This window comes from Falco biarmicus, chromosome W (assembly GCF_023638135.1).
Source record: "Falco biarmicus isolate bFalBia1 chromosome W, bFalBia1.pri, whole genome shotgun sequence".
Lineage (NCBI taxonomy): Eukaryota > Metazoa > Chordata > Aves > Falconiformes > Falconidae > Falco > Falco biarmicus.
The window spans coordinates 2,683,655-2,702,502 of NC_079310.1; the positions used below are offsets into that span (position 1 = coordinate 2,683,655).

Sequence of the window (18,848 nt, forward strand, 5' to 3'; positions counted from 1 at the left end):
GGGCAGCCTGTTCCAATGCTTGACCACCCTTTCAGTGAAGACATTTTTCCTAATATCCAATCTAAACCTCCCCTGGTGCCACTTGAGGCCATTTCCCCTTGTCCTACCACTTGTTACGTAGTAAAAGAGACCTTCCTCCGCCTGCCTACAACCTCCTTTCAGGTAGTTGTAGTGAGCAATAAGGTCTCCCCTGAGCCTCCTCTTCTCCAGGCTAAACAACCCCAGTTCCCTCAGCCGCTCCTCATAAGACTTGTCCTCCAGACCCATCACCAGCCTCTTTGCCCTTCTCTGGACACGTTCCAGCACCTCTACATCCCTCTTGAAGTGAGGGGCCCAAAACTGAACACAGTATTTGAGGTGTGGCCTCACCAGTGCCGAGTACAGGCACTGTACATCATTTCCCTTGTCCTACTGGCCACACTATTTCAGATACAAGCCAGGATGCTCTTGGACTTCTTGGCCATCTGGTCACACTGCTGGCTCATATTCAGCCAGGTGTCAACCAGCACTCCCAAGTCCTTTTCCGCCTGGCAGCTTTTCCAGCCTGTAGTGTTGCGTGGGGTTGTTGTGACCCCAGTGCAGGACCCAGCACTTCTCCTTGTTAAACCTCATACAATTGGCCTTGGTGCATTGATCCAGCGAGTCCAGATCCCTCTGCAGAGCCTTCCTACACTCAAGCAGATCAACACTCTCCCCCCAACTTGGTATCGTCTGCAAACTTCCTGAGGGTGCACTCAATCCCCTTGTCCAGATCGGTGATAAAGATGTTAAACAGAACTGGCCCAATACTGAGCCCTGGGGAACACCACTTGTGACCAGACGCCAGCTGGATGTAACTCCATTTACTACCACTCTTTGGGCTCGGCCAGCCAGCCAGCTTTTAACCCAGCGTAGAGTACAGCTGTCCAAGCCATGAGCAGCCAGTTTCTCCAGCAGAATGCTATGGAAGACAGCATCAAAGGCTTTACTAAGGTCCAGGTAGACAACATCCACAGCCTTTCCCTCATCCACTAGGCAGGTCATCTTGTGGTGGAAGGAGATCAGGTTTGTCAAGCAGGACCTGCCTTTCATAAACCCATGCTGTCTGGGCCTGATCCCCTAGTTGTCCTGCACGTGCCACGTGATGGCACTCAGGATGATCTGCTCCATAACCTTCCCCAGCACTGAGGTCAGGCTGATGGGCCTGTAGTTCCCCGGATCCTCCTTCCTGCCCTTCTTGTAGATGGGCGTCACATTGGCTAACCTCCAGTCTGCTGGTACCTCCCCAGTTAGCCAGAACTGTCGATAAATGATGGAGAACGGCTTGGTGAGCTCCTCTGCCAGCTCCCTCAGTACCCTCAGGTGGATCCCATCCAGCCCCATAGACTTGTGCATGTCGAAGTGGAGCAGCAGGTCAGTAACTGTTTCCTCCTGGACTGTGGAGACTTCATTCTGCTCCTCCTCCTCCCTGTCTTCCAGCTCGGGGGGCTGAGTACCCAGAGGGTAACTGGTCTTGCTATTAAAGACTGAGGCAAAGGAAGCATTAAGTCCCTCAGCCTTTTCCTCATCCTTTGTGGCAATGTTCCCCACTGCATCCAATAAAGGATGAAGAGATGCACTGATTACCAGACCAATGAATTATATGTTTTCTTCAGAGACTATTCTAATGTCTCTGAAGATGATTACAAATACCAAGCTATGAAACATGAATAGCAGTAGGTAGACTAAGTAGTAAGTCTGTTAACATGCATTCTTCTTAATACTAGATTTGCTGAAGGAATAAAAAACTTAATATAATTATATCATCACATGCAAAATCCACTGAAATACTCTTGGAGTCTATTTAATGACAGCCTAGCATCCTAGTTTGTAGATCCTTACTTCCTGGTCTGGGAAAAACTCAAATACAAGATTAAGACAATCTACTTGGATTCTTAAATGAGAGTTAATTCAGTCTTCTTTATGCATGCCTCTTGACAGACACTTTAAGCAGCAGCTTTATTCAACAGTTATTTAGATTTGGAAGATTAATTTTTTCTCAGAGAATAAATCTGTAGAAGCTATCAAAACCTGGCCTCCAGATTTGTGTCACATGTAGTACAGGAAAAACTCTAAAATATATATATTCTTTATAAATATATATATATACTCACTTTACAGACATCTCTTTTTGCATCTGTAAATGCTTAAAAACTACTGCTTTCCCTTCTTCACGTGCATTAATTTCAAGCTTTTCTTACCCCACAGCACACTAAGATGGACCTATTTGTCTTTTTCTTTCTACACTTAGTACCCTTCTCTGCATTCATAGCTCTCCCCTTTTCTGCACCTTTTGGGAATTCTACACTTTATAATGGGAAGTAGAAAACAGACACTCTCGCTAATGTCACCTGCATTTGGTGCACACATACAATGAAGGGCAGAAATTACAACATAACACTGTTTTAAGGCCCAACATAATTTAATACTATGTCAAGGTCCTGATTCCCAGAAGACTGGGATCAGCACCACATTGATAATATCTATATTGCTGCTGATGCCAGCGATAGTATAAACTTCAGTGGTTCAGGAACTCAATTGTGTGTTACAGATTTGTTGTTTTTTTCTCTCTTCATGCTGCTCGTATATCTTGAGTACACTCTATTATATATCAAGCTTCACTTCTATTTTTCAGTAACTTTTTAGAATACACTGCAGATATATAAAAGGTTGCTTTAAAAGATGGAAAGAGTACCTCCTATTTCCATTGAGAAAGAAGAAATTGCAGCTAAGGAAATTTAGGTTGATATTAAAAATTTTAATAGTAAAAATTGAAAAACTGATAGAGATTGATTATCGTTAAAGCTTTTACCAATAGGTTAGACAGCTTTCACGTGCTGTTAAGAATGCTCTTGATAAAATTAATGCATTACTGAGAGATATATTAGATGATCTCCTCAAAGTCCCTTCACATTTCCTATTTTCAATTATTATTCAATTAAAATATTTTAGTCACTATAAGCATTTTCCATTCTCCATTATTCTATGTCGTATTATCTAAATTACTATAGAGACAATGAATAGACATTTATTACCATCAAGAGCTTACATAACTTTTTTAAAAATGTATTTACATTTCTTAGCAACACCATCTGTTTTGAGGACTCAGACTCCAGTAAAGTATTCCAAGAACTGCTTTTAAAAGGGTTAGTTTTCATAATGGACTATGCATCAATATCGCAAGTTTTTTAGGTACTCAATTTCTTGCAATCAAATTTTCCTTATTGATCATTCAACTAATATTGGCACTATTGACAGAAACAATGAGGTTATTGTATTAGTAAAAATGTAGCATTAGCAACCTGTGGTTTGTAATCTTTGGTTACCTTGGTACCCAGATGATTTGTCAGTCTGCGAGGAACAGAATAGTTATTACTAGAGTTCATAACACTGGCTGTGTCATGGTCCATTTGAGCAGCAGAACCCTAAAAATTTAAACAACAACTCAGTATAACACAAATTCTAACTGCAATACCAACTATTGTCTAAAACAGTTTCAGCCTTGGATGATGAAATCATATTTATAATAATGAACTGTCAGCATGTATTTTGGTTAAGTTAGGTCCCCCCACCCCAACATAACTTAGATGCCACTGTTAAACTGGATTTTATTATCCATTTTTCCCCTAAAATCAATCTCAAACAAGTTATATTTTCAATGGAAGTCTTTTATAATTATTTTCACCAAGAAAAAAAGAGAACTGGACTTGGCAACAAACTGAATTATGATTTTTACAGAGGAAGAAAAATGTAGCCTCTACTTTTAGGTCAGATTACACAGAGAGTAGCAATAAGCCTGTACTACCTTCAGAACACCATCAGATATGCAGGAATTGACAAGGAAAGAGATTGATCTTGACAAGGAGCAACCTACTTGAACTTGTCTTTTACAAAGGCAAATCACAGGTGAATGAATCATTCTATTTTTTAATGGAAAGCTACAAAATAATGCTGACATTTGTTGTAACTTCTCTAGAAACTATGGTAGATAGCATGTTTCTACCTATTGTAACAACACCCAGTTATTAACATCTTTGCCCTTTTAAAATCTATTTTGTGTACTTACACCCCGCTCACCTTTACCCTTTTATCTTTTCACGCTCTTCTTTGGAGTGGTGTTTGTGTGTGTGTGTGTGTGTGTGTATTTAGTTCATTCTTTTTCTCTGCTTCCTGTCTGTGAAGCTTCCTTTTCTATGTCCCTCTCTCACAAGAAGATTCCATTCAGTTTGGGGTACTTAAAAATACATTTGAACAGTATACAATTTAAGGCAAAATTGTTCTCTTTGTTTCATTGCTGTACTGGGTGAGCATTATTTTATCTCAAAATTGAACTGAGTGCCTTCTTACATTGAAGTTTGCCCAACATTCCATTGTCCTGAGCCTGCATCACTGTATTAAGTAATTTTTCCCCTGTATTAGCTCTAACAGAAGGAAGACACAATTTCCTAAGAGTTCTTAATCCTTTTATATATACCTAGGTGAATATGTTACCTGCTGTGATCAAAACAGGTGGTAATACAATAAATACTTACCTGGAATCATATGTTTGGCCTCTTAACAAAACAGCCTAAATAAAAAATAAACTCTGGAAGTTGAAAAATTACTTCATATTCTAACTGTTAAGCACTAACTGTAAAGGAATCACAGAAGCAAACTCCTACAAAAATCATAAATATTACTGGAACATATCAGTGACATTTAGAAAGCCATGTACAAAATAATGTATGCTATTTTAAAGACACAGGTCTTTTAATCTACTGACTTTTAATTTCTGGTAGAGATTATAAAAAAAACCAAAAAAATTCTAGTCATACTGGAATATTTAAACAGACTAATTTCATTCTCCATTTGAATCCAGAACATTTCCTCAATATTCCTGAATAAGTATTAGCATAGGATATTAAATAAGTACAGCTACTATGATTTAAATTCACACATTATTTTGTTCCAATATATATTTCCTATGTAAACAAGCACTTCTTTTTGCTGTTATGGATGGGAAAAATTGAAAGACTTAAAGCTTGGGATAAAAACTACATTAGACTTCCTAAATTATTTCACTTTAATAATCTACAGTGCCTTCAATATGGGAAAGAACCCTGAGATTTTTACAGTGACTGATCCATTAATATCATCTTGACCTCAGACTACATTCAGAGGATTACAGGTTTCATATATGTACATGCCAAAATTCTCCACTCACACAAAATTCTACTGTTCAATATGCTCATTTTACCCAAGAAGGAAAAAAAGATGCAAGTTTGGAGCACCACCTATTAAAGTCCAGTGTACTGTAGACAGAAATAACATACTAGCAGGAGCGGTCTGGAAACTAGGACCATGCGTGGCAATCAGTTAGCTGAGGGGAATGTGCTCCAGCTTGTCTAGACAACAATTAACATGATGGGGCATGTTTGCAGAGCACAGGGGAATGTGCTCGAGCTTGTCTAGACAACAATTAACATGATGAGACATGTTTGCAGAGCACAGGGGAGCGGGAAACGGATGGCGCCAAGGAAAGGTAACCCCTTGCTGTTAATTGCTGGTAGTTAACCACCAATCAGGGATTGCCTAGTATGCAATGCTTAGCTTCAAGAACCAATCTGTTTAAAACGCGCAGCTTCTGAAAGTGTATAAAAACTCGTGCTTCTGTACAATAAATTGACATTTGCTTGCATCAAGCTGCGTCCTGTCTCTTCATTCGCCGCAAATTGGTGACCCCGACGTGATGCGTTTAAGGATCTGACGTGAAGGGCTCTCGAATCGCCTATCTGAGCGACATGCAGCGAATCCCACAGAACTTTGAATGATCTGCTGAAAGGAAGCAGGAGCCGGCCTGAAATCCCTCCGGAGTTGAGAGGTGAGCTGTGGGAAATCCGTAATGGGGAATCAGGCTTCGTCCCCAGAAAGAGACGTATATGGACTCATGAAGGGTCAGATCAGAGTCCGTGCCTCAATCTCCTCAAATGGTGACCCCTATGGTGGTGTTCCGAAGCCTTGGAAGAATAAGGATGGAACTGGTCGATAAAAAAGACAGCTCGTGGAAGAGGGCTGCGTTCCGGAGGAGACGGCTTGGCTGAACGATCGTCTTGCTGGCTGGACCAGGCAGACAACCTAAACCCCGAGGACAACACCTGTATGCATCGAGACAGGTGAGCAGCCAAGAAACTTTAGAGACTTTGAAAGAAATGAAAGTGTGTACATACAGCAGCCAATTGTATGATGCTGCCGCGGAGGGGAACTCCGTGTCGGGAATGCATTTAACATCTTGGTGGCAAATTCTGACTACTCTTTGCCAAGCGTGGACTAATTCTACTAATGGTGCTAAACCAGAGGAAGCTGTAAATTCCACCGACAGCGCGACTCTTCTCAAGACACCGTCAGCGATGGCGATTCTGTCCACACCTCCTCTGCCCCCAAAGCTTCTGTCACTGACTGCAGCGACCCTCACAACACAGGAGCAAGCACGGGAACAGGACAACTCGGACAATGATTTCACTGACACTGATAAACCCTTTGATCCAGGTCCTATAGATCTGGAAAAGGAGCTAGACCTTTCCCCACCCCCTCGTCTCTCCTGATGCATTGATTGTATTTTTGGGGAGGGTGAAAGGGGGTCTGAGGGATTGGTGGCAGGAATGCAAGTGGGAAACACTTAAGTGATGGGTTTTGGGAGTCACTAGGGCATGTTCAGTATTTTGTCAGACAAATCAACCTGCAGAGTGGCAGCCTGTGCAATACGAGGCTGTTAAAGGGTTAAGCAAAGCAGTGCGGGAAGGGAGGATTCATAATACATTTGCTATGTCCCTTCTTGAAGTGATGGCAGAGCCTTATACACTCACACTGCGTGATTGGAAGTTAATTGCTTTGTATGGTACTAACTGATACAGTATATGATGTGGTTATCTGATTTTTGTGAGCTATGTGTAGTGGCCTTGACTGAAAACCTTAATCGGGGAATTGCTGTTAACTATGAGCAGTTGGCTGGAGCAATTAACTGTGCCGATTCTGTGACTCAGGCAAGGTATCCCAGGGACAACTGTTTGCAAATGAATGAGATGGCTATTAAGGCAGTCAGGATGTGGGAGTCTTGCCACAGTCTTGCAGGGTCCTAGAGAGTCACTAACTTTAATACTAACTTGATTGATTGGCTTCAGAATATTTTGCAACTAGTCGAACATGAGGAAGCTCAAGGGTTGCTTTTAAAACAACTAGCTGTGATAATGTCAATGAAAATTGTAAACGGGCAACTTTCACAATCGCAACCCCAACATGTGTCAAATGATTGTAACGCAGAACTCACAGCAGACTGTAATTCTCAGGCTGAGTTCTGGAATGCAGCATATAACACATTTTTGCTTTTCTAATCTCTTCTGTAAGAATAGTACACGCTTTTAACTTGCTTAGTAAATTAGGCTGCTAGCTTGCTAAACAAAGTAATACTACAAATACTATATTTTTTTTCTGGCTTATTAACAGATGTTGATTCTGTCCATCATGTTGCTACAGAACCGAGTTGCTATTGATTTTTATTATTAGCACAGGGACACAAGTGTGAAGACTTTGATAGGATGTGTTACGTGAATCTGAGTGACCACTGTGAATTAATTTACAAAAGTATACAAAACTCAAAAGCCTTAAAACAAAGATCTGCAACAGAGCCAGGGGCGGGATGCCTTTGGTCTCTTCTCACGGCTGGGAAACTTTGGGCCATGACTCAAAAGTATTACAGGATTTATTATAATTATCTTTAACCACCTTATTGATGTTTGCCTTATGTCTCCCATACCTTTTTTCCTGTATTCAGTGTTTAGTTGATTGTAACATAAATCAGCTCATGGTCACCCAGCTACACACAACCTTTGCCTCCTCGCAATTAACAAGCAAAAAAGGGGAGGATAGAGAATGTCTGAAGAGAGATAGGAGAGGAAGCTGGAGAATTATTTGACCTAACAAGAGATGAGAAAACAACTAGGTATTGTGAAGGAGAATAGGAAAGATAAACATGGTTATTTAGTGTTTAATAGGTGTCTGCACGCTTGTAGAGATATATAGCTATGTAACTGCATGAACGATTTCTGCCCTGAGCCTGGTGGCGCATACAGCTGCGGTTTGTGTCCGGGCTCAGAGATGTAAATAGGGGCTTCTCTGTTATGGTAAAAGTGTTTCTCTTTGCATAAAAAAGAGAGGGAATGAAGGGAATGACCCCAGAGGTATGTTCAGAGAAGGCATGCTATGTTTCGAACTTTTTGACTGAACCAGTTCTTGTTTGGTGAGCCCTTCCACCTATGTATAATGTTAATCCAAAAGAAGCTGATATTCTTTACACTTTGAATGTCAATAATTGTCTTTCTGTAGATGCTAATGTAGTAGGAGGCTATGATGGGAACGTGTCATTCGGTTCTTCTCTTATCCAGAGTAACAGCAGGGAAAGCATTAAAGAGTTAAATCACCTTGTTTGGTAGGCAGTTAAGAATGTGAGTCAAAATTGCCACTGCTTTTTGTTGTTGGTTCAAGGACATGGCTGTGAGGATTTGGATGGTATGTGCTGCGTGGATTTTAGGCGCCCCATTGCAGCAACATGTTATCAAAATCTGAGAAAATGTCAGCCTTTTTGGCATCCATTCACTCAGTTGGCAGTATTGTTTGTTTGCTATTACCTTGGTTGCTGTCATGTTTGCAAGGGCCCTGCAGAACATGGCAAACCTGGTACTAGCTGTTCAAAAACAAAAAGGGGAAATTGTAAAATTGTACGGAACAAAGACAGTGGGTTATTTTGACATTGATAATATGCCTTAGTTGGTTTTTTATTTGTTCTATTACTTGTGCCTTGTTTTTGCTCGGTTTCAGGGGTTCTTTTGTGCAACAGGAAGGGGGAGATGCAGGAGCGGTCTGGAAACTAGGACCATGCATGGCAATCGGTTAGCTGAGGGGAATGTGCTCGAGCTTGTCTAGACAACAATTAACATAATGAGACGTGTTTACAGAGCACAGGGGAGTGGGAAACGGATGGCGGCGCCAAGGAAAGGTAACCCCTTGCTGTTAATTGCTGGTAGTTAACCACCAATCAGGGATTGCCTAGTATGCAATGCTTAGCTTCAAGAACCAATCTGTTTAAAACGCGCAGCTTCTGAAAGTGTATAAAAACTCGTGCTTCTGTACAATAAATTGACATTTGCTTGCATCAAGCTGCGTCCCGTCTCTTCATTCGCCGCACATACTTTTCCTATTGTTTCTAAAAAATGGTATCAACTTTGATCCAAATAGCTATTTCCTTCAAAGCCATCTTTTTTGATCAGGGGTCCTCAAACTACGGCCCACGGGCTGGATATGGCCCCCCAGGGTCCTCAATCCGGCCCCCGGTATTTACAGAACCCCCCCGCCGGGGGTTGGGGGGGGAAACCAAGCAGCCGCAGATGACTGCCTGCCACTTTGTCTGCATGCTGGCCCCCTGTTTAAAAAGTCTGAGGACCCCTGTTTTTGACCTTACTACTTTGAGGATGCCAGGAGAACCAAATTAAATGCAATTAGTCTTTAGGACCCAGTGAGAAAGGTAATCTCAAAAAAGTAGACATTCATCTGAGAAACTGGAACATTACAGACTTACATGAACCCTCTTCTTGTGTAGAGCCTTTTCTTTCCAAATCTTTTCCTATCCTTCTATTTGATCTTGTTTTCTCTTTTTTATACTTTCCTCTCTTTCACTTGTTGTTTGTTGTACTATACTAGTTATTTACTCTGTCAATCAGGTTGTGTTCCCTGTTTGTGGCATATTTTATTAATAAAATAACACATTGAATTTCTTTATAAAATTTGCGAAATAAACGTTTGAATAAATTTCATTGCAGTGGCAGAATAGTAAGCATAATGGGACAGAAGAGAAGACAGCTGAAAGATGGTACAGAAAAGGGACATGGCTGTATCCTGAAAAATCCTTTCTTCAACTGGCAAATTTTCAATTAGCACTTCTCATATGACTACAAAACCAATTAGCCCCAAATTATTCAGTTAAAACTTTTTGCACTCCACTGCATAGTGATTGCTCAAAGAATCAAAGTATATTGAGCTGGTTTATCAGAAATAAATGCTATGCTAAATCTATTAAGCCTTCTGTCTCTGGACTTGCCCTAAAAGTAAATAATCCTCAGATGTCTCTTAGAACACAGATTCAGAGCCCTGGATCTATCAACTTCCAGGAGGAAAGAATACAAAAGCTTTAAATATTATAATGAGGCAAAGTTCAAAATTGCTCAAATCCTAAACAAAAAACCTCAAATGAAGAATGGATGAATTGTCTACTTGCGTAATGTCTGCCAAGGCATATGGGAATCCCTTCTTCCTTGTAAAATATCTGTTGTCCAAAATAACTCCCGATTCATAAAATCAAGAAAGAAAATACAGCCACAATGCATCAATTATTTAAATGCATTATGCTTTTAGCTCCAAAGCAGCAGTGATTATTTTTTTTCCCAAGCAATAAAGCTGTCATGAGAATTAGAGTGAGAGTATCAAGCAACTGTTCAAATATAGCAGAGAGAACTTAATTCAAAATAGTTATCAAATATCTTTCAAAAGCAAAAGTATGGGCTATGCTTAATGTTGAATCAGAGTAAACACTCAAGCCAAACAAGAAAATATATTCTTTCTGATAAATCTTCTTGTACAGGATACTTTCAGAAGGATCTAAATAATTCTACTTCCCTAAAGTAGCACAGATATTTTACACATTAATTAAACGATCAATTTTATAGCATGAAGTTTTAAGAGCCCAAATTGCTAATGTGAATGTCTCAGCTACAGTTGGAGATTATGAAGTGAATGAACATTAATTAGCGCATGATAAATAAATAAAGTATTTTTAGCCAAAGAAAGAGGTCTCAAACTTGCAAAAATATTAATATAAAAATTAAAGAATTTCATGTAGCCCTCTAACTACAGTGCTAATATGTTTCACTAATAAAAAGAATGACAATGAAAGATTATTTAAAAGCATTTATATAATCCTCCAGCACACATCCAGATTATCTCATTGATAATACTGTTTCAAAGCTTTATCTAAAATAGTATTAACAAAAAATTAAATATAAACCTGCCATTTGATTATTTTAATTTTAAAATCACTGATATTTCAGTGATAATTTCTCAAGTGATTTTTTGAGCAATTTCCCATAATTAAACCATACTTCTAATATTACGGTTCACCTAGAATAAAATACATTTTCTATAGTAATTCTTTTTATTTGTTTCTTAGTATTAGGCTCATTAATCATTTAAATAAAAGAAAACGGCTCCTTGCATTACAGAATGTTTACACTTCATCCTATTAAAACATTTCTTTCTAATAAATACAAGAAATTTTCTCACTTCCAGATGGAATGAAGACAAGCATAAAACTTTAAAAAATGAACAGGCATACAAACATAATAAGGTATATACCAAAATATAAGCATTGCACATTTCAAGTATCTAATTATACTAACACAGAAAAAAATCAATTTACCTGACCAGTACCAGTAGTTGCTATGTTGATTTCTGCTGTTCCTTGACCTTCACTGTGCCTCTCTGTATCATGGGAGCCCATATCATGCTTGCTTTGAGGCACCCTCTGTTAATACATGTATGAAATTATATACAGAAATGAAGTACACTTTAACATTCAAAGCTCTCTACACAATAAATGCATCAATGCTGTATCTTTGCACAGCCATTGAGTAGTGCTTTGTATTTCATAACCCTTAGCTTCAATAATTAACAGCTGAGACAGTATCTTAGAAAAATTGCAAGATGAAAGCAAAGCATGTCCTTTCACGATTATAGTCCAGCAAGACAAAGGATTTCTGTGAGACAGAAACACCATTCTCTACCAGCTGTGCTCACATCACTATCATCTTCTCTCTAAACTTAAATAAATAAATAATTACAAATCAGATCACTAATAATAAATTGGGCAATTTTATTCAGAAACATTTTGAAAGCTTTCATAACATGTTTTGAAAATATCCTCAAATTGTTTTGAAAACTATACTAATTATATCTGTCCAATAACAAACCAGACGTTCTATGTAGAAAAAAACTGTATATTATATTGGTAATTGTTGTGCTTTCCTCTCATCTTACTGAAAAGTTGCAGCAACTTTAATATTGAATGCTGGAACAAAAAAATGTAAATTAAATGTATTTTCATTCTGAAATAAAGATGGGCATCTCTCTCTAAATATCACATGACAAGAGTACCACTGATTTTAGAGAAAATGACAGACATACAAAGAAATGTCTTGCAGAGTTATCTGAAAATAAAAAATTATACTATAATAATATTGCTCACTAAGTGTCCATGGCAGAATATGAACAAGACTCTGACCTTTCTGGACTATAGTCCTAGACCTTAAAGACAGAAGAGTATCTTCTCTTTTCTTATCACTATTCTATTAGCCTTCTATTCAATGACCTGAATTTAGCCAAGACCTACATACTGTGTAGTAAAGACTAAGTGTATTTAACAAGTGTATCACATTTACACTAAAGGAGGCTATATTGGTTTATACTGATAACTTTTCAGTACTAAGCAATTTTACTATTTTTAAGATATTTTTGATTTATTTAAAAATAAGTATGTCTTACACCATCTGGCAAAACAGAAATACCATCATAGGTAACTTTATTAATCCACACTGGCCACTGGCCAGATCAGTAACAAATACCTTTAAAATCCAAAGCACTAATCAGCATGATTTGCCTTAAAAGAATGTCTAATAGGAAGAGGCTATTATCCAAGATACAGAGAAAACAGCTTAGTAAAAAGGATGTTAAAATTTTTTGTAAACCATTGAAAAATGACTGCTGGAGAATAAGAATCCTAGTTTATTTTTCTGGCTGAAGAATATAGATGTCTCCGGACTACATACTTGACATTTAAATATATTAATTCAAAGAAGATTTATAGCTAATAGAGGAGCTTGTTACTTTAGAAAAAAGCTTTAATAGATGTGATCTACTGTATCTGCTCAATTAAGGTTATTTGAAAAAGGGAGGGAAGATATGTAATTTTGCTAAAAATTACTTATGAAGTGCACAAAGTTTAATTTCATAACAAAGCTAGAGATTAAATCGTATAATTGCCTATTTCTGACATCTACTAGATTGTACTTTCCCTGTGGTTGCTATATACCTCTGCAACAATTTCTATCCATAAAACATAAAAGTTTTATTAGGAAACTGGAAGCCTAACATGCTGCCTCCTGACACCCTGCCCCCTGACTGACATGGGCAGCATATGCAGGATGTCACCCACATTATTCATGTAAGGTATGATTTTCTCAAATCACACTGCCATTGGTGGAGCCAAGAAGTGGTGCGACTCTTACTCGCAGTCAAAAGGCATTTCCATGATCAGCTGTTGCTGCCAGATGACCCAGACACCAAGTGTCCCTGGCAGTCCACCAGAACCAGGGCATCGCTTATGATCCTGTGTTTACTGTCAGTGATTGGGTGAGTCACCATATGGGTGCATTGTTGCTCATCTTTCCTACTGTTCAATAAAACTGTCTTTTATAACGTCTTGTCAGTCCCCATTACTGTTCAGACCACAAAGCCCAATGCTACTGTCATTTAATTCAGTTGCTTAATGCAACTGTGCAAGTCTGCTAGTTTGATTTGGGAGACTTATACAAACATTTTAGTATAAAAGTAGAAGTCATTTCTCAAAAAAATCAAACCTATGTTTTACCACAAGTAAGTGTGCTGACAGAATTAAATGAAAAGGTTAGGAAAACAAACTGATAATTCTCAAAAACGTTTACTGACTTTTAAAAGCAGCAATCAAGGCCATAAATGAAGCAAAACTGCAGCTAGACTGGCTAGCATGTCAAAAGACTAGACAACTTCAACTATACACACTACTGTCAGCTTCACTTACAATACCAGATGTTTCCCAAAAAACTAGAATTGTGAAATAATTTATTTTCTACAGTGGGAAAAATCTGTATCCCTTAATAATTCAAAAGTTTCCCTGAACTTTCACAGTAGTTATTTTGAGTAAAGACAATCAAATATGCAGGTCCAAAATACAATTTATAGTTAATTTACAAGTATGAGAAAGAGTTGAGCTTGTAAATTAATTCCCACTGTGAGTACAGTTTTTGTTGATGACAATTATTATTATGGACTTTGCCATGTACAGGAAACATTATCTTCTACTTCTTAATATAGGACCCAATACTTAAATAATAAAAACATGCAAGGCTCCTCTAGTGAAGTCTGACAGAAACTGTATATGCCCTTTTTTTCTTATCTCAAAAGATAGGCAGACCATGAAGCTGCTTATCAGAGATTCATATTTAGAAAGACATTAAAAAATAGTTGCTAAATCAAACTTTCAGCCTTTATATTACATTGCACTTTGACCTTTTTATTGAAACTGCTAGTTAAACTTTTAACTGATATATAATTATTGATTAAAATTAAACAGTAGCATAAAGAATATTCCAAATTTTCCACCCTCAGTTCATTGCTAACAGAGCAAGTAACATGCTACCAAATTTTACTCCCGAGGCAGCTCCAGCCTATGAATATTGAGTAATTTATGAACCATGACATCACTTGCTGATACAAATAATGCTGCCCATCAATATACTCATATAAGTAGATTTGCTTTTTTAAAAAGATACATATTATAATCAAAAGAAGGCAAGAAATTGCTCACTAACCTCTGCTTCAGCTGCTTGTGATTGCAGGAGCTGTCGTATACAAAGAACGTCCTTCTCTATTTGTTGAATCCTCATCACCCTTACCTGAAATAAATGTATTTTCATGTATGATTTTTAAAAAAATAAATCCTTATACTTACTGTACAAAATGACAATGACAGGAGTTCATTGCAAATATAGCTGACTGCAAAACAGAACTACTTCATTCATGAGGAAATTCCACAAATGTTCTTGACAATAAAAAAACAGGCATGATTGAAAACATGGGGTTTTAATAAAACTGAAACTAATTTGGTTATAATATTATATTGTTACACAGTACAAGCCCAGGTATATAATAATATTTCAGTAAAATTGCACAATTTTCCTATTTCTGAATGTGACATTCTATGCAGGTTTTTAGCAAATTATTTCATCTTCATCTCAAATGTTAGAGTTCTACTTGCCTTACAGAGGCACCAGGCCTGCTGGCAACAGAAAGGGTTCACCCATCTCAAAGGGAGAAAAGGATCCTACGTCAGGAGTTAGCAGGACGCATTGAGACAACTTTTAACTAGATTAGAAGGAGGAAGGGGATAAACCCAGGCCTGTTAGAGATGAGCTTGAGGGCAGAATGCCAGTGTTGGAGGCGACATCAAGAGCCCAACTGAAGTGCATCTATGCCAATGCCTGAAGCATGGGCAACAAACAGGAGCTGGAAGCCATCATGCAGGAGGAAGACTATGACATAATGGCTATCACGGAAATGTGATGGGAAAACTCACATGACTGGAGTGCTGCAATGGATGGCTATAAACACTTCAAAAGGGATAGGCAAGGAAGGAGAGGTAATGGGGTAGCTCTGTATGTCAGGGAGTGTTTCAACTGCCTAGAGCAGGGGTCCTCAAACTACGGTCCGCGGGCTGGATACAGCCCCCCAGGGTCCTCAATCCGGCCCCCGGTATTTACAGAACCACCCCCCGCTGGGGGTTGGGGGGGGAAACCAAGCAGCCGCAGATGACTGCCTGCCCCTTCATCCGCACCAGCCCCCTGGTTAAAAAGTTTGAGGACCCCTGGCCTAGAGCTTAATGATAGTAACAAGGCTGAATGTTTATGGGTAAGGATCAGGGGGAAGGCCAACAAGGCAGACATCCTGGGAGGAGTCTGTTATAGACCACCCAAACAGAATGAAGAGGAAGATGAAACATTCTACAAGCAGCTGGGAGAAGTCTCGTGTTCACTAGCGCTTATTCTCGAGTGGGACTTCAACCGACCGGATGTCCACTGGAAATGCAACACAGCGGAGAGGAAGCACTCTAGGAGGTTCCTGGAGTGTGTGGAAGATAACTTCCTGATAGAGCTGGTGAGTGAGTCAACAAGAGGAGATGCCCTGCTGGACCTGCTGGTTACAAACAGGGAAGGCCTGATGGGTGATGCGGTGGTTAGAGGCCGTCTTGGGTATAACAATCATGAAATGATAGAGTTTTTGGTTCTTGGAGAAGGAAGGAACAGGCTCAGAAGAACTGCCACCTTGGACTTTCAAAGGGCAGACTTTGGCCTGTTTAAGAGCCTGGTGGACAGAGTCCCTTGGGAGGCAGTCCTGAAGGGCCAAGGGCTCCAGGAAGGCTGGACGTTCTTCAGAAAGGTAGTCTTAAAGGCAAAGAAACAGTCAGTCCCCATGTGCTGAAAGACAAGCCAGTGGGGAAGAAGACCAGCCTGGCTGAACAGAGAGCTTTGGCGGGAACTCAGGGGAAAAAAAAGAAAATTTACCACCTTTGGCAGAAGGGGCAGGTAACTCTGGAGGACTCCAAGGATGCCATTATTAGGTTATACAGGGAGAAAATTAGAAAAGCAAAAGTCCAGCGAGAATTTAAGCTGGCCACTGCTGTAAAAGATAACAAAACCTGTTTTTACAAATACATTAGAAGCAAAAGGAGGGTCAAGGATAACCTGCATCCTTTACTGGATGCAGTGGGGAACATTGCCACAAAGGATGAGGAAAAGGCTGAGGGACTTAATGCTTCCTTTGCCTCAGTCTTTAATAGCAAGACCAGTTACCCTCTGGGTACTCAGCCCCCCGAGCTGGAAGACAGGGAGGAGGAGGAGCAGAATGAAGTCTCCACAGTCCAGGAGGAAACAGTTACTGACCTGCTGCTCCACTTCGACATGCACAAGTCTATGGGGCTGGATGGGATCCACCTGAGGGTACTGAGGGAGCTGGCAGAGGAGCTCACCAAGCCGTTCTCCATCATTTATCGACAGTTCTGGCTAACTGGGGAGGTACCAGCAGACTGGAGGTTAGCCAATGTGACGCCCATCTACAAGAAGGGCAGGAAGGAGGATCCGGGGAACTACAGGCCCATCAGCCTGACCTCAGTGCTGGGGAAGGTTATGGAGCAGATCATCCTGAGTGCCATCACGTGGCACGTGCAGGACAACTAGGGGATCAGGCCCAGACAGCATGGGTTTATGAAAGGCAGGTCCTGCTTGACAAACCTGATCTCCTTCCACCACAAGATGACCTGCCTAGTGGATGAGGGAAAGGCTGTGGATGTTGTCTACCCGGACCTTAGTAAAGCCTTTGATGCTGTCTTCCATAGCATTCTGCTGGAGAAACTGGCTGCTCATGGCTTGGACAGCTGTACTCTACGCTGGGTTAAAAGCTGGCTGGCTGGCCGAGCCCAAAGAGTGGTAGTAAATGGAGTTACATCCAGCTGGCGTCTGGTCACAAGTGGTGTTCCCCAGGGCTCAGTATTGGGCCAGTTCTGTTTAACATCTTTATCACCGATCTGGACAAGGGGATTGAGTGCACCCTCAGGAAGTTTGCAGACGATACCAAGTTGGGGGGAGAGTGTTGATCTGCTTGAGTGTAGGAAGGCTCTGCAGAGGGATCTGGACTCGCTGGATCAATGCACCAAGGCCAATTGTATGAGGTTTAACAAGGAGAAGTGCTGGGTCCTGCACTGGGGTCACAACAACCCCACGCAACACTACAGGCTGGAAAAGCTGCCAGGCGGAATAGGACTTGGGAGTGCTGGTTGACACCTGGCTGAATATGAGCCAGCAGTGTGACCAGATGGCCAAGAAGTCCAAGAGCATCCTGGCTTGTATCTGAAATAGTGTGGCCAGTAGGACAAGGGAAATGATGTACAGTGCCTGTACTCGGCACTGGTGAGGCCACACCTCAAATACTGTGTTCAGTTTTGGGCCCCTCACTTCAAGAGGGATGTAGAGGTGCTGGAACGTGTCCAGAGAAGGGCAAAGAGGCTGGTGATGGGTCTGGAGGACAAGTCTTATGAGGAGCGGCTGAGGGAACTGGGGTTGTTTAGCCTGGAGAAGAGGAGGCTCAGGGGAGACCTTATTGCTCACTACAACTACCTGAAAGGAGGTTGTAGGCAGGCGGAGGAAGGTCTCTTTTACTACGTAACAAGTGGTAGGACAAGGGGAAATGGCCTCAAGTGGCACCAGGGGAGGTTTAGATTGGATATTAGGAAAAATGTCTTCACTGAAAGGGTGGTCAAGCATTGGAACAGGCTGCCCAGGGAGGTGGTGGAATCACCATCCCTTGAGGTGTCTAAAAAACGTGTAGATGTGGTGCTTAGGGACATGGTTTAGTGGTGGTCTTGGCAGTCCTGGGTTAACGGTTGGACTTGAAGGTGTTTTCCAACCGAAATGATTCTATGATTCTATGAATTGAGAGTTATTTATATATCCAGATTGTTTTGAAGGTATAAAATCATTAATATCTTAATTATTTTCAGCTACTACGATGATTAGAGAAATTTGCCTATGGACAGCCTCTGAATATTTTCTGTTCCTACAAATTCCGAAGTATTTACTGGGTTAGCAAAAAAACCCTACATACTGCTTCTTTGGTTTGTTTGGGATTTTATAGATACTTCTGATGTGAATCTTTTATAGCTATAATTGACACTTCCCCCTGCAATAATTCTGTGGTTAGTCAATGGAATGTTGAAAAATTGAACTTCACAGGATACATATACTCCATGTAAATTATACTATTGAGCACAGGATGCATTATGAGTTTGTGAGACAATAAGTGAATGAAATAAGTGATATATCCCTCCATCAGTCTGATAATAAATTGAATGAAAAAAAAATGAACTTTAGAAGTAGGCATAAAAT

The 18,848-nt window shown here is 40.1% G+C and overlaps 1 protein-coding gene across 13 annotated transcripts in view; it reads right to left on the reverse strand.

Annotated features, from left to right (window-relative positions):
• Positions 1 to 18,848, reverse strand: part of LOC130142038 (adenomatous polyposis coli protein-like) — a 130,736-nt gene that overhangs the window by 25,596 nt on the left and 86,292 nt on the right. For all 13 annotated transcript variants that reach the window (XM_056323442.1, XM_056323443.1, XM_056323439.1 and 10 more), the window contains 3 exons: positions 14,724 to 14,807; positions 11,519 to 11,623; positions 3,345 to 3,443 (listed from right to left, as the gene is read on the reverse strand). In XM_056323442.1, the coding sequence (XP_056179417.1) occupies positions 3,345 to 3,443; positions 11,519 to 11,623; positions 14,724 to 14,807 (288 nt within the window). The remainder of the gene's footprint in view (positions 1 to 3,344; positions 3,444 to 11,518; positions 11,624 to 14,723; positions 14,808 to 18,848) is intronic.